The sequence below is a fragment of the Impatiens glandulifera genome, chromosome 1 (assembly GCF_907164915.1).
Source record: "Impatiens glandulifera chromosome 1, dImpGla2.1, whole genome shotgun sequence".
In the NCBI taxonomy this organism is placed as follows: Eukaryota; Viridiplantae; Streptophyta; class Magnoliopsida; order Ericales; family Balsaminaceae; genus Impatiens; species Impatiens glandulifera.
The window spans coordinates 150160323-150175984 of NC_061862.1; the positions used below are offsets into that span (position 1 = coordinate 150160323).

The 15662-nt window shown below is 25.3% G+C and overlaps 2 protein-coding genes across 3 annotated transcripts; both read left to right on the top strand.

Annotated features, from left to right (window-relative positions):
* Nucleotides 1–3236: 3236 nt before the first annotated feature.
* LOC124920125 (adenylate kinase 1, chloroplastic-like) lies at nt 3237–4878 on the top strand. The gene is made up of 4 exons (XM_047460542.1): nt 3237–3597; nt 3699–3839; nt 4178–4450; nt 4535–4878. The coding sequence occupies exons 1-4, from the start codon at nt 3298–3300 to the stop codon at nt 4682–4684; spliced, it is 864 nt and encodes a 287-aa protein (XP_047316498.1). The 5' UTR covers nt 3237–3297; the 3' UTR covers nt 4685–4878.
* A 1863-nt stretch (nt 4879–6741) lies between these two features.
* On the top strand, nt 6742–11535 carry LOC124920124 (two-component response regulator-like PRR37). Of its 2 annotated transcripts, XM_047460541.1 has the most exons (9): nt 6742–6947; nt 7381–7755; nt 7988–8149; nt 8223–8356; nt 8595–8750; nt 9223–9361; nt 9486–9845; nt 9948–10318; nt 11222–11535. In XM_047460541.1, exons 2-9 carry the CDS (start codon nt 7401–7403, stop codon nt 11330–11332), a joined length of 1788 nt encoding a protein of 595 aa, XP_047316497.1. In that variant the 5' UTR covers nt 6742–6947; nt 7381–7400; the 3' UTR covers nt 11333–11535. The 2 variants fall into 2 exon arrangements, with proteins under 2 accessions (XP_047316497.1, XP_047316496.1); XM_047460540.1 differs by lacking the exon at nt 6742–6947 and having other exon boundaries at nt 7161–7755.
* Nucleotides 11536–15662: the final 4127 nt, after the last annotated feature.

The window sequence follows — 15662 nt, forward strand, 5'->3', positions numbered from 1 at the left end:
CCGTCGCAAAAGAATTTTGACACATGACAAATCCCACTTGCCACAAAAAAGTAAAGATAGAGGCTATGTTATCAACTCCTCCTCCTATAATAATCTGCAGCAGACCAAACAAAAATCATCCAATCTTGAATTTATGCCCAAACAATTGATCAACGTTTAGTTTCTACCCACAAAATTTAACCTTCCACACTCGCATCAGGTGAAATTCAGCCTTAGTAAAAGAACAAACTAACTGTTAATATATTAATATATATTGGATATTGTCACAATATTATTAAGATTTTAAATATTAAGAAAATATTATTATTATATTTATTTCTTATAAAATAAATTACACATTAAATGTATAATATTTGTATCTTCTATAATTATATGAGGGACACCTTTAGATTATTGAACACACAAAATTATAATATTATTATATGTTGGTTACTTAAGTATCATAATTTTATTTTAATTGTTGTTTCTCTAGTCAATGTTCATGTTTATTTGTTGGTCTTAATTAAATCGAATGGACTTCAATATTTCATTTATTGGTTATTTAATCAAACCGAATGGATGTATATCTCATTTATTGACTATTTAATCGACAAATTGTTATAATGTCAGTTATTTGTTACATCAACAATGTCATTTGAATTTCAACTTCGTCTATATTTTTTAAAAATCACATTTTTATATAGGTATTGTTCTTTGGAAATAACGTCGTAAACCACAAAGTTTTTTTTACGGAAAGTGAGTCAAAGTAAAAAATTATGTCAAAATGCGTATTTACTTAATCATTATGAGAATTGAGAATGGTTAGGATTAATAATACATAAAAAAAAAAAAAAAATGAAAGATAATTTAAATGATATATATATATATGTGGTGCGAAATATTTTAATAATTTTTTTTTTCTTTTTAGTATTAAAATCATTAAATATATATATATATATATATATTTAAAAAATATAGAAATTAAAAAAGAAATTTAAAATATATTTAACTAAATATCTTAAGTTTTTGAAGTGTTCGAAAAAAATTCTTTTTTATTTATTTGTTATTATAAAAAAAATAAAAATAAGACATTATATACTTGGAAATAATATTATAAAATTGACGAAAAAAATTAAAAGAAAAATATTAATATATATTTAATATATTATTAATTAAAAAGACTGAAATAAAATAAATATAAATATAAAAATGATAAAAAAAATTAATAAAAATATTTAAATTTAGAAATTAAAAATATATTTAATTAAATATGTTAAAGTTTTAGATTTATTGAGAAATGTATTTAAGACTTATTAATTATTATAAATAAACAAATTAAGACAGTTATAAGAATTATCTTTTTATTATCATATTTTTTCTTTAATTATTTATATATTTATATATATATATATATATATATATATTAATTTTCACTTTTTTAATAATTTATTATTATAAGAAAAAAAACATTGTAGGAACAATTTTTTTATTAGTAAATATTTTTTAGTATTTTCTAATTATTTATTTTAATAATTTATTATTATAAAAAATAAATTAAGAAACGTTATTCAATAATTTTATTATTACATTTTTTTAACTATTTATATATATATATATTAATTTTTTTATATTTGTCAAATTATTTATTATATTAATTTATTTGTTTTTAAGGAATTAATTATATTCAATTTATTTATTTTTCTATTTTTTTATAAATGTTAATTTTTATTAAATTTGGTTATTAAATAATTGAAATTATTATAGATATAAAAAATATTAAAAACTTAAATGAATTTTTAAAATAATTTTTAATATTTTTATTTTTCAAATAAGTATATAATAATAAGAAAAATTAGATTAAGTAACTTTTATATAATTTGATTAGTAATTTAATTTAAAATTCAATATTTGATAAAAATAATTTGTAAAGTATTTTTTTTCCACCACACACTAATAAATGTTTTAAATTTATATATTTGGTCTGCATTTATTATATCTTAAAATGTTTTTCAAACTTTATATAATCGTTGAATTTAAAACTATAAGTAACATTAAATTTGAATTTTATTACAAATTCAGTACTAGTTAAATTAAAGCCATTAGCTTTAATAGCTTTCTTCTAAACAAGCTAGTTAAATTAGAGTAAACAATATAAATGTTAGTTTTTTAAATTAAAAAGTAAATTTTTATATATATATATATATATATATATATATATATATATATATATATATATATATATATATATAATGATCAAATTGTTATATCCCTTTAACCAACTAGACTAATAACACTTTATATTTTAAATTTAACACCAAATATGATGATGAACGCATAACATTTTAATAGGTTTAACTTTTTAACTAATTAATATATATATATATATATATATATATATATATATATTATATTTATATAAAATGATGCTTAATTTTGAAAGTGTCTGGATTGATGGGTCGAGAATTGTGATTATTTGAATATATATGTGAGAATAAATGAATACTTGGGTAGGATTATGAGATGACCCGCCCATAAACTTAAAACGGTTAAAAATAAAATTAAAAATGTTATAGGTATGTTTCTAATTTGCAATTGGACCAAAATAAGTAGAATCTTTTAAATAATTATACTAATAACTCTTTATATTTTAAATTTAATATCAAATATGATAAACGCAACAATTTTATTAATAAAACTATCCTCAAAGTATATATTTTTGTTCTTTTAAATTATTACGAAAGTAAGTACATTATAATATTTTACTTTAAATTAAGATTTTTACCCTATATAATGATCTCTTATGTACAACATAATATTTTACTTTAAATTAAGATTTTTACCCTATCCTAAAAGTTATATTTGTCACTGGATTTTTGTTCTTTTAAAATTTTAAATTATTACGAAAGTAAGTACAGTATAATATTTTACTTTAAATTAAGATTTTTACCCTATATAATGATCTCTTATGTACCTACCTAATTTAAAACACACATTTCCTTATTTTTTTTCATTTATAACATATTAGTATGATGTGGATTATTTTTATACTTTAAAACAAAAACATGCAAAATTCAAGTTCATACTATTATTATTTATCTTATTTTAATAAAATATTTTTCATTTAAAATTCATATATTTTAAGGAAATAAAGATAAAGTAAAAAGAAGCAATATTGCAAAAGATTAAGGACAAATTTGATCTTTATTTTCTTTCAGCTAGCATGATGGCTAACCTGACTTTCTCGGTTTCCTCACCAATTCAATTTTTAGCGACGCTTCATCATCGCAGTTCCGCGACAGCGATCAGATCTACATCCCAATGGCGACCATCAATCGCGTTCTTAAACCGTCGCCGTTCTCCTTCTCCGCCGTCACCTGTATCCAGCGATTACTCTCCACTACCGCCATCGCCTCGTCGGAGATCATCCCCCGCGCGATTCCACATCCATCGCGTTTCGATCCCAAAGGCAGAAACATCCAATGGGTCTTCCTAGGTTGTCCTGGTGTCGGAAAAGGAACCTATGCTAGCCGCCTCTCTACTCTCTTAGGCGTTCCTCACATCGCCACCGGCGATCTCGTCCGTGAAGAGCTCAGCTCCAATGGACCTCTCTCTCACCAGGTTACTTACTCATATTCATCGAATTAGCATGATAAAGCTGTCAGATTTATGATAATTTAGTTTAAAATGTTCAAAAAGTGCTTATCTTGTTCTGTTTACAGCTTGCTGAGATAGTAAATCAAGGGAAATTGGTTTCAGATGAGATCATAATAAGCTTGTTATCAAAGAGATTAGAATCTGGAGAAGCTAAAGGTGAATCAGGCTTCATTCTTGATGGGTTTCCTCGAACAATAAGACAAGCGGTAACAAACCCTTTTTGGCATTATTAACTAACCATCAGCTTTTTAAGAGGGTTAAGCATATAGTCCCATAAACACAAACCATTTAACCAGACGCAGAATTTGTCGTAGGCTCAAACTCAGGACCTCTAAAGGAGGCTCGAAGTGGGATATTCATCTCTTATTGTTCCCGGCCTCTTTCAGAGGTCCTGAGTTCGAGCTCGTCAAACGACAAGTTTTGCTCGTTTAGTTAAATTGGTTGAGTAGATTTGCGGGCTATGTGCTTAACCCGCGGGGATTAGTCGTAGTCCGAAAACATTAATGCTCTCAATTTCATTGTTTTGTTCTTCATATACTTTCAGGAGATACTGGATGATGTAACAGACATTGATTTAGTGGTTAATCTAAAGTTACCAGAGGAGGTTCTAGTAGAGAAATGTCTTGGTAGAAGGATTTGCAATGAATGTGGAAAGAATTTCAATGTTGCATGTATTAATGTCAAAGGTGAGAATGGACGTCCAACTATGACCATGTCTCCACTTCTTCCTCCAACACAATGTGTTTCGAAGCTGATCACTCGAGCCGACGATACTGAGGCAGTAGTTAAAGAAAGGCTTCGAATTTATAACGAGAAGGTAACTTCCCAATCCTCCAATCCTTTCTTCTTCTTCATTGTGTATGTCATATTCATTGTTCTAAAATACAAAGTATTTTTACAGAGTCAGCCTTTGGAAGATTTCTATAAGAATCAAGAGAAACTTCTCGAGTTTGATCTCCCTGGAGGAATACCTGATTCATGGCCAAAGTTGCTTGAAGCTTTAAGGCTAGATGATCATGATGATAAGATTAAGCATTCTGCCATGGCTTAAGTTCTTTTGCATTTTTTTTTTTTAACTTAAAACCAATAATTCTTTGCATGTTTAAGGTTCATGCCAAACAATTTTGCAGAAGCAAGACAATATATGTCATTGAGAAATTAGTAGAACTCGGTTATAGAACAACACATAATGAATGTATTTTTTTCCATCTATACACTATTTGTAATAAATTGTTCAATTGAGCTTCTATAATATTACTTGAGTTTTTTTGGTCTGATTTTTAAGATAAGTGGGAATGGAAAGGAAAAGGGGGGAAGTAAAGAAAGTAAAGACTTTCTTTTTCTGGTAATAGAAGGAAATAACATTATTATAATTATTATTATTTGTACATGTCATCAAGGAAGGACAAGCATAAAAGCACCCACATATCTTCTTCTTCATAGAACAACAATAACTTCAAACAAAGAAACCCTCCCCTCAGGCACAGAGAAGAAGAAGAAGAAGACAGACAAGAACCCAGGTTAATTTCCTCATTCAATTCCTTGTCTATGTTCTGTTTTCTCTTTGATTATATATATATATATATTATTCAGATTCTTGTTGTTTTTTTGTATATAAATGAAGATTTAGATCAAGATTATGTTAATTAACCATTTGGGTTAATGTTCTTTAATGTGATGTGATTAAGATTAGGGTTTTTGTCTTTAAAAGAGAAGCATGTATGTGTTGTTAAACTCGGATTATGATGATGATTAGTAGATAAGATGGAGCACTTATCAACTAATTAAATGATTAAGAATTAAGGTTAGGCCACACAAGAAGATATTTTTATATTAGTGTCCCATGTTCTATGTTCAATTGTAATCCGCCAGGCTATCTTTCCTGCCTAACACACATGTGGTTTTAACTGGTTTTTATGTAATTTCACTATTTGATAGTGTAGATTTATCAGTATCAATAACTTTTATTAATGGACTGTTTTTGTTTGATAACTTTTAGAAATACTTTCTATCTCCACAAGTTTATGTTTTTATTAAAAAAAATTATAGTTTTTCTGAAATTTATTTGTCACTTAAATAATTTATATTACAACACAAACATTAATTATTTGTCCTTATGTGTAATCTCACTTAATCAAACCATTTTACCAAATAAAATACATTTTTTTTAATAAACTACAATTTATAAATAAAATTAACTTTCTTTAAATTATTTAAATAACTTAAACTAATTAAACATTATTTCACACCTTCTAATTTATAATATCACATAATTTATTAATCAAAATATTAAAATACTGTTAAAAAAAATTACATAAAACTCATCTCATATAATTACTTTATTTCAATACCCAATTCCAACAAGCACTTGTACTTTTACCAATATTTATCATTTATGTTTTTGGGTACAATATACTACCAAAAAGATTATTTGAAACACATCTCTTTTTATAGTACATTTTTATTTGAGTAACAACTAACTTTTTATTCATTTTAATTTTTTTATTATTATCTTTTGGGTAATGACAATATTATAATTGTGTTTTTATTTAACAGAAATTTACTTTTTTTAATTAGTTCAATTTCTTTTAAAACGTTTTAAATTGGAAATTAATATTTTCTTTTGAGAGAATAAAATTTGGATTAATTTTTCTAATAGTTTCTTGAACTTTCAAGGGAAAATTATATATTTTCTTAAATTTTTAATGAGTCTCAAGATATTTTTAAATTTTTTCTAATTATTTGACTAAATTTTTGGATTACTTGATACATCTTAAAATATTGAGGGCTATTTTATGATAATTCAAATATTTAAGGGGTTAAATAGATAGATTCCAAAAAAATAAGTATAGTTTAGAAACTGAAAGTTATAACGCCGTCAAGATTAACATAGAATGACGACGTGTCTGTGATGCGGCCACAAAAGCCTCCTTTAGATATTATGGTACACATCAGCACAAACACGTCACTGAAAATCATTGACGTGGCATGGTCCCCTTGCTGACATGGCAAACAAATGTACGATCCGTTTGTCCACGTCATCAACGTTGGGCCAGAATATATACAGTTCTCAAACTCCATGGCCGTAGAATTCCCGTTTCCCGTCGTTCTTCATCGAAATTGTGAAATTCGTTGTTTGTAATCAACACCGTTTGACGATTGTTATTGTGATTCGTAATCGTCTAGAATTTTCAACGTCATTAAACTTCGTTCTGCAAGATTTGGTGCTGTTTCGATCTTTCTTGCAGTTAGTTCTATACGCGCACTGGATCGAGATTAACAATCGCTACTTCTCTACCTACTTATGTGATAAGGTGATTTCTTCAACTTACTTTGTATGATATTGAGTTATTTAGCTAATCGTTCACTCAACTGTGCTTAAATCTGTCATTCCAGCATCTGTAGAGTTAGTTTTTATCTGTTACTTAATGTTTCTCATGGATCAAATATTATCCTGCTGTATTATGGTTTTGGATCTGGATCTGTTCATATTGACGGTTTTATGCCTTTTGATTTTGGCAGGATTCAGCTGTTAATAGGGGAAATGAGCAAACTCAAGTTGATTTAGAGTTGTTGAAATGATTTTATGTTTGATTGGTTTATTAGGTCTGTAGGTATTTCTATGTGAAGAGAATTGGTTGAAGAGGAAAGCTATGTTCATGTTCTGTAGTGAACTGAGGAAGGATTTTGAGTGGATTTTCTTTTCCGTCTTCCTCATTTTTAGTATTTTCTGAATGTGATTGGCAGGGGGATGATCTGATGATCTGATGATCTTTGATGATAATAACAAAGGGGAATTTCTAGATATGAATAATAACCTCCACAATGTAGATAGCGATGAACAAACGGATGGGGTTAGGGTTAAGGGGGAAGAAGTTGGTAGTGGAGAATCTGGAGATGATGCATCACCACCACATACAAGTGCTGAAGATGCAAAAGGTGGGAGTGGAGATGCTGAGATTGGTCAGGGAGTTCTACAGGTATCTCAGCAATTTAATCAGGTGAGTTCAGCATGTTGGGAAAGGTTTCTTCATGTCAGATCAATTAAAGTTCTGATCGTTGAAAATGATGACTCTACTCGCCATGTTGTTACTGCACTTCTACGAAATTGCAACTACGAAGGTGAGTTGAAATTACAAAAAACATGCTGAATTTTTAAATCTAATTTGACTTTGTTTTAGTACATTTCCATGTTATATCGATTAATGCCTTGTGGACTGATATCAGTTTTTTGTTTGCATTTATCATATGGAATATGATAACCATGACAATACTTTTGTAGATAAATATGCCTTGCTTTTTCCTTGTCTCTCCTTTTATCAATTCTTGACAATCCATTCATCCCTCTCGTCAGTGATGGAAGCAACTAATGGATTACATGCATGGAAAATTTTGGAAGACCTAACAAACCATATTGATATTGTTTTATCTGAGGTTGTCATGCCATGTTTATCTGGATTTGGTCTTCTTTGCAAGATAATGAGACATAAAATACGCAAGAACATACCGGTGATTAGTAAGTCTTGCAGTCGATCCAAACACAATTGCTTAGTCAAACATAATATGAACTAAAATACCCTTTTGTGCAGTGATGTCGTCTCATAATTCAATGGGTTTAGTTTTTAAGTGCTTGTCGAAAGGAGCAGTTGACTTTCTTGTGAAGCCTATTAGGAAGAATGAGCTTAGAAACCTCTGGCAGCATGTTTGGAGGAGATGCCACAGTGTAAGTTACTCTGTAACTGTTTGTTTAGCAGTGAAACAACATAAGTACGAAGCATTTGTTAGCTATTCATGTATCCCAATTATCATCTTCTTTCATATAATGGCTCACAAAACATCAAAGACTCTTTAATCCTCTCGATAAATCTTCCCTTACAATACCACATTCACCTGTTTAATTCATTGATGATTATCCTCTTCAACAATCACCATTTTCATGTAATAATTCAGTCTTATTTTAGTCTAGCGGCAGTGGTAGTGAAAGTGGTACCCAAGTTCGGAATTCAAAGAGTAGTGATAGATCTGACGATGAAAGTGGAAGTGATGATTTAGAAGAAAATGGAAGCATGGGTATGATGAAAGTTGGGGATGGTAGTAACAGTGGAAGTGGAATACAGGTATCAACAGTACTCTGCAAGTGCTTTTATCCAGTATTCCATTCTAAAGTGTACTGCAGTTGTATGACCAGGAGATGACATTGCTTAAGGACAAGTTCTTGTATTATTTGGGGCTTTTAGCAATAGTCAATTTATTTTTTCTCTACAACTGTACATTCTTTAGGTTTCTTTTAAATATTGAAAGTGAATATTTTCTCAACTTTTGATGCTTTTCTAATAAGCTCCACTTTTTCAATCCTAACATATAGATATTATTTATGCTGGAGAAACCATATTTTATTTGATTGCCTAATAATTTCTGGTGGAGAAAAAGTTTCATAATGTTACTTTTGTTTAATTTATTTTGTCAGAAAAGGCAACATGAGTATTTTCCTTATTTTCAAACAAATTTTCGAAAATGGTTTCTTATTCAAAGAATCTTTCTGCTCACCAACAAGGATTCCTGGTTATGTTAGACTCATCTTTTTTGCAGAGCTCTTGGACAAAACAAGCTGTAGAGCTTCAAATTTCCCAAGCTGTGCCAACACTCGATAAAGTAGGAGAACATCCAGACAGCACAGCTCCACTTTTCTCAGCAGCACTGAACTGCCTAGAACAAGGGGAACACCTAGGTTTGCCCAATGTTTCTGAAAACTTATGTAAACGAGGACTGTTGCATACCTTCTTATTTTCTATTATTCTTTCAAGGTGTCCTGATTTGAAAAAAATCTTCTGGTTCTCCTTTTTTGTCTCTAGAGAATATTGCTGAGAGAAAGGAACTGATGAATAGTGGAACTAGAACTGCTGACCTACAATTCAATTGGCTTGCTGAAAGCCTATCTAAACATTCTGGAAGAAAATTGACTTGTCTGTCTGAGTTGAACTCTAACACCATTAGCAAGAAAGTAGAAAAAGGAGAAAAAAATCCAAATGGTGACAAAGTTGTCTTGACTGACGTATCTGATCCAAAGGAACTGGCTAACTCTTCAGATATGAATGACAAAGTTGATAGTGATTCTAAATGTCCCTCAGCACCTGAGATAATTTTAAAGAGATCTAGAGTGGTCAAGGATTCTGGAAAGGCAGTTCAGGATATGGGCTTCACACCAAATAAAGGTTTTGCTTATTCATTTGCTTTCAAAGACAACATAAAAAAGAAGAAGAAGCAAATGTATGTATTTAGCTTACTATCTCCTCTTTTGCAAACTCTGAATACAGTTAAGGTGGCGGAGGGGACCGCTAGAGAAGTTCAAGGTCATCATCATATTCTAAAGGATAAACCAGAGACACCATCTAACTATGATGATTTGTTATTTAACAAGTTGACCCCACGCGGTCCACATTGTGGATCATCAAATGTTAAGGATGGTCCTATAGAAGGTAATGCTGGAAATTACAGTTTGAATAGAAGTAATGGTCAGAACGGAATCAGCACTGTTGCAAATGCTGGAGAAACAATTGAGGTTGCAGGAAGAAAAGGTGGAGGTGGTGATGCTAGTGGAAGTGGCAGTGATGACAATATTGACCAAAACAAAGCCGTTCATAGAGAAGCACGTCTAAACAAGTTCCACCAGAAAAGGAAGAAGAAGGTAAATTATACTGTTTTTCATGAGTAATATATCATTGATGCCATGATTGATGTAGTTTTTTTATTATTATTAATTAAACCATTTTTTGTGTGGAAAAAACCTTGTTTGTGAAAAAGTGGATGGGGTTATTTGTGTTAGATGACTAAAATATTCTCTTTGTATTTGATATTTTTAAATGTTACAAAAATAATATAAGGATATTTAATATTTTAGTCTATGATTGAATGATTTGATTGAGTTTAGGGATTGTAAGTTATTATAACCCTTCATCAAACAAGGTCTGAGTGTGATTTTGTCAGCATCTCTATTATGTTAATTGAACTGTTTGTCTCATAAGCATGCTTGAAATATAGTCTCAGGCTTTTTTTTATGTGGGTTATTTGAATTAAATCCAATCCTGTCATCAAATGATTCAAATTTCAATTACATTACCAAAATACCAAAGGTCATGGGTTTGATTCTCATTTAAAATGTCTTAGGTTGAAGTGGGCGTCAGGCTAACCTCCTCTTTTGAACATTTAAAAATATCAAATATTAAGAGGTATTTTGGTCATTTTACCCTTATAATCCTACATCAAACAAACCCTTGATGAGAGCAGATTACCCAAGCTTAGTTATTCATTTTTGTCCTATACAAACAAATCTTGCATGGGTAAAAACACTGCCCATGTTCATTTGAGAGTCTGTCTCTAGTTTAGCTTAGATGACTCATAATCTTCCATTTCCTTCCCATCTTTATCACAACATACGATCAATTGTCACTTTGATTTATTAGTGGCAAGTGGCAACATATAGGCACAAAGCATGATTGTATTCCTCCAAATATTAAACTCTTCTTTAACCTATATATTATAAATTGTGTGATATTTTGCTATAGACATCTCTTTATACGCTCATTCTCAGGTTCGGTACCATAGCAGGGAGAGGTTGGAAGAACAGCAGCCTCATGTTCGTGGACAATTATTTGTGAGCCAGTCAGATACGGAAAACTCAAGCAACACTGCGGATTGCTGAACTCAAATTGTTCCTGGTTGAACAAGGTATGTCAGAATATGATTCTCACTTATAGTGGATCATGTTATGTTTTCTCACCTTTGCCTCATTCTAGAGGATTTTGTGTATATTGCACAAAATTTAACCATTGATGACTTAATTCTTCCATTATGAACAACTACTATAAACCTGGAACCTTACTTTCTATTCAAACTTTGCTACTATTTGTTTTAGGGCTTTGGTAGGAAAAGATTGAAGACTTGTTTGATCTGTTTTTTTTACAAAATAAATTGAGTTTTTCTTTTGGGAAAAAAATATTGTTCAATGAAAAAATGGATTATTTTATGAACACAAAGGGAAATGTGTTTTCAATTTGATATGACAGCAATGAAGTTTCTTTCTATTATGGGTATTGTTTCAGACCCATGTTGAAATATTTGGATTCATTTTTTAAAATTGATGTAAAAGTGAGTATTTGAGTTATATAATTAATATTTAAATAATATGATGTTGAATTATTTGGATTTAGTTCAAAATAACCAACATCAAACAATGGCTCATTAATGTTCAACAACTATATAATCAACCATTGATTATCATAATTATGCTTATTAAAATTTGAAACCCTTTGGTGGTACTTAGAGCATCTCCAACGCATGACCTGTGCCCGCATCCGACAGCGTGGAAAAGGGCAGGTCATTGGTTTTTTTCATTTTTTGCATTGTAGATAAAAGGAAAAAGAGGGCAGTGCCCTCTATGCCGGTCATGCCCTCTTCTGACTTTTTCATGATTAGATAATATAATATATTATATAATATAGGAATATTAGTTATATATTTAATTATAATATTTTTTTTACTATTTTTAAGTAACATTATAATAATATTAAATAAATATATATTTTAAAGTTTACTATAAAATAGGAATATTAATTATATATTAAATTATAATAATATTAATTATATATTAAATTATAATAATATTATAATATATTTTAAATTATAAAAATATTTTATATTTTATTATAATATAAAAATATTAGTTATATATTCTTCCTATAATATAGTAATATTAGTTATATATTTACAAATTTATTCTTATATTTTATTATGGAATATTTTATTTATGTATGTCATTTTCAGTTTTTATGTAGGTCATTTTCAGTTTTTAATATTATAATATATTTTAAATTATAAAAATATTTTAAATTAAATTACTTATATATTTAATTAATAAATATATATTTTAAATAAATTAATATTTTTTTTTATTAATTATATTAACACGTTTTAAAGTTTAAATTCTTAAATTTTCCTATAATATAGGAATATTAGTTATAATAGTATAAATTAGTTATGTATTTAAAACACCTTTAAATTATTTAGATAAGAGGGCGGGCAGAAGCATTGGAGTGTTTTGCCCAAGTTCAATATGTGCCCGCTTTATGCTGAGGTGGAACATTAATTTGACAAAATAAGAGGGCAGAGGTCATTTGCGCTGCTGATGCTTTACTCCTTATGGCTATGTTTAAATATAATTATTAGAATTAATTATTATTTTATTGGCAATCATTTAAAGTAAATTTTACAAATTTTCAAAAAAGTTATTATTCATTGTCTTCGCTCTATCATAAAAATATTACAATTAATGCATATGAACTTGTTATATAAGTTTGTACCCATATAAAGTAGAAACTCATTAAATTGATGTGTAATTGACTTAGTTTGATTTTTACTTAAACATAAAAAAAAAATTGTCAATTAAAAATAAACTAACTATCATTCTTAATTTTCATCATATAAAATGATTTTTGAATATTATATATTATTTATTATGTCAATTTAACAATATTCAGTACCTATGAATAAAATATTAGTTAAAATTAATTAAGTAAAATATATATACTTCTATTATTTTATCTATAATAATTTATAAATTTTATTTTTTATTATAATATTTTATTTTTTATAATCAAACTTTTTTTTATAAATTAAAAAAACATTATTTAAAAAAATTAATATAAGTTAAATATAATAATAATAATAATAAATAATATCATATTATATTTTTTTTTATTTTAAAGATCATTTTCATTTTTTTTTAAATTTTTAACTAATATTTTGAAATTTAATATATATATATATATATATATTATTATTATTATTTTCAAATATATTTATAATGATTATTATTTTTTCAATATTAATAAAGAATTTGTTTGTGAGATTTTACTTAATTTTCAAAATTTATTAATTTGTATATTAAACATTTTAAATTTTTTTATAAATAGTTAATAAAATTTATAAATCATTTTTATATTAATATTTAATAAAAATTAAATAAAGTTTATAATGTTTTTATTAATAATGATTAATTAATATTTATTTGTTATAAAAAAAATATTAAAATAAAAATGTATAATAATTTTAATAACATTTTAAATTAATAAAAATAATATTACTAACTATATATAACAAATAAAAGTTTTTATTATTTTTAATAAAAACAATTATTATAATAGCTTAGATTAATTAATAATTTTAATATATTTTATATTAAACTAATTTATTTCAAAATAATAATACAACCTTTTTTTTATTTTATAAGAGAAATACAAGTTTAGCTTAATATTAATAAAAAATTCATATATAATATTAAATAAAATATAATAGAATTAATAGTATTTTATTTTTAATATATGTAAAGAATTTTAATAAATTCTTTAAAAAATAATTAATAATATTTTATAGTATTTATTATATATTCTCTTATATAAATTAAAATAATTAAAAACAATTATTTATGGGCAGATATTATATTAATTAAAAATAATCATGTTAATTAAATAAATATATATATATATATATTATTTAAATATTTATTTTTTATTTTTCAAAAACTTTTTATTTAATTAAATATTTTAATGTTTTTAGGTTTTAGTTATTTAATAATCTATTTTTTAAAATAATATATATATATATTTAAAAATATATATTAAATAAAAAAATAAATAATATTTTTATCAATATTTTTTCTTAAAATTTTCAGTATTTATTATAATATTTCAAATTAATTAATGATTTTAGTTTTATTTTATATTAAACTTATTTATCTCAAAATAATTATATAATTTATAAATAATCTCTTTAACCATAACAATATTAGATTATATTTATTATTTTAAAATTAATTTAAATTAAAAAAATTCTTTAAATTTTTATGTTTTAAATTTAATATATATATATATATTATTATTTTCAAATATATTTATTATAATTGTAAGAAATGAATTTTTTATATTTTACTTAATTTACAAAATGTATTAATTTATAAAATTATTTTTTAAAACTTTATATAAATAATTAAATAAATTGTATAACTAAATTTTTATATTAATATTTAATATATATAACAAATATATGTTTTTATTATTTTAAAAAAAATAACTAATATATAATAATATATATATTGAAGATGCAATATCAAATACAAATTTGTTTACAGTTAGTAAATTTTTTTTTTAAAAAAAAAAACACCCCAACACACCATCATATCATTCAACTTCATCCGACTCATCTTATAATAATCACATCATTCATATATCTTTTCTTAATTATTTCAGTTTTTATTTTCTCACTTTTATCTCTAATAATTATTTTTTTTTTAAAATTTTTTTCCTCATTTATTTATATATATAAATTTTTTATTTTTTTATTTTTATTTATATATATATATATATATATATATATATATTTTTAATCAAATAAAAAATTATACATATTTTCATTAATTTAAAATAAATATTATAAAAATTTATATTAAAAATTTATCTATCCTAAAATTTATATAACTTAAAAAAACACTTTTAAATAAATTAGTGTTTTTTAATATTTTTTTTAAATTATTAATATAAAATTATAATAATAGTAAATAAGATAAATTATATTTATTCTATTAAAAATAATTTTTATTTTATTTTATTAACAATGCTTTTTAAATGTAATATATATATTTAATTATTATTTTCAAACATATTTATAATAATTAATAATACATATTTGTTTTAGATTTTACTTAATTTCCAAAATTTATTAACTTATATAATTAGTTTTATTAAATTTTATATAAATAACTAAGAAAATTGTATATATCATTTTTATAATAATATTTACTATAACATTAAATATAATTTATTAATACTTTTTAATAATTATAAATTAATATTTATTTATTGTACAATATATATTATAATAAAATTATGTAATAATTATAAAAATATTTTAAATTAATAAAAAAATATTTTTATAAATATTATTAATTTTATATAATAATAAATGTTTTTATTATCTTT

What these genes read in the sequence shown, in the direction of transcription:
- LOC124920125 (XM_047460542.1), top strand. Translation starts at nt 3,298, where the DNA reads ATGGCGACCATCAATCGCGTTCTTAAACCGTCGCCGTTCTCCTTCTCC. An exon ending in ATGGACCTCTCTCTCACCAG is followed by an intron (nt 3,598 to 3,698) that starts GTTACTTACTCA and finishes TTCTGTTTACAG; the next exon opens with CTTGCTGAGATAGTAAATCA. An exon ending in CTCGAACAATAAGACAAGCG is followed by an intron (nt 3,840 to 4,177) that starts GTAACAAACCCT and finishes ATATACTTTCAG; the next exon opens with GAGATACTGGATGATGTAAC.
- LOC124920124 (XM_047460541.1), top strand. Translation starts at nt 7,401, where the DNA reads ATGATCTTTGATGATAATAACAAAGGGGAATTTCTAGATATGAATAAT. An exon ending in ACGAAATTGCAACTACGAAG is followed by an intron (nt 7,756 to 7,987) that starts GTGAGTTGAAAT and finishes CCCTCTCGTCAG; the next exon opens with TGATGGAAGCAACTAATGGA. An exon ending in GGGCTTCACACCAAATAAAG is followed by an intron (nt 9,846 to 9,947) that starts GTTTTGCTTATT and finishes CTCTGAATACAG; the next exon opens with TTAAGGTGGCGGAGGGGACC.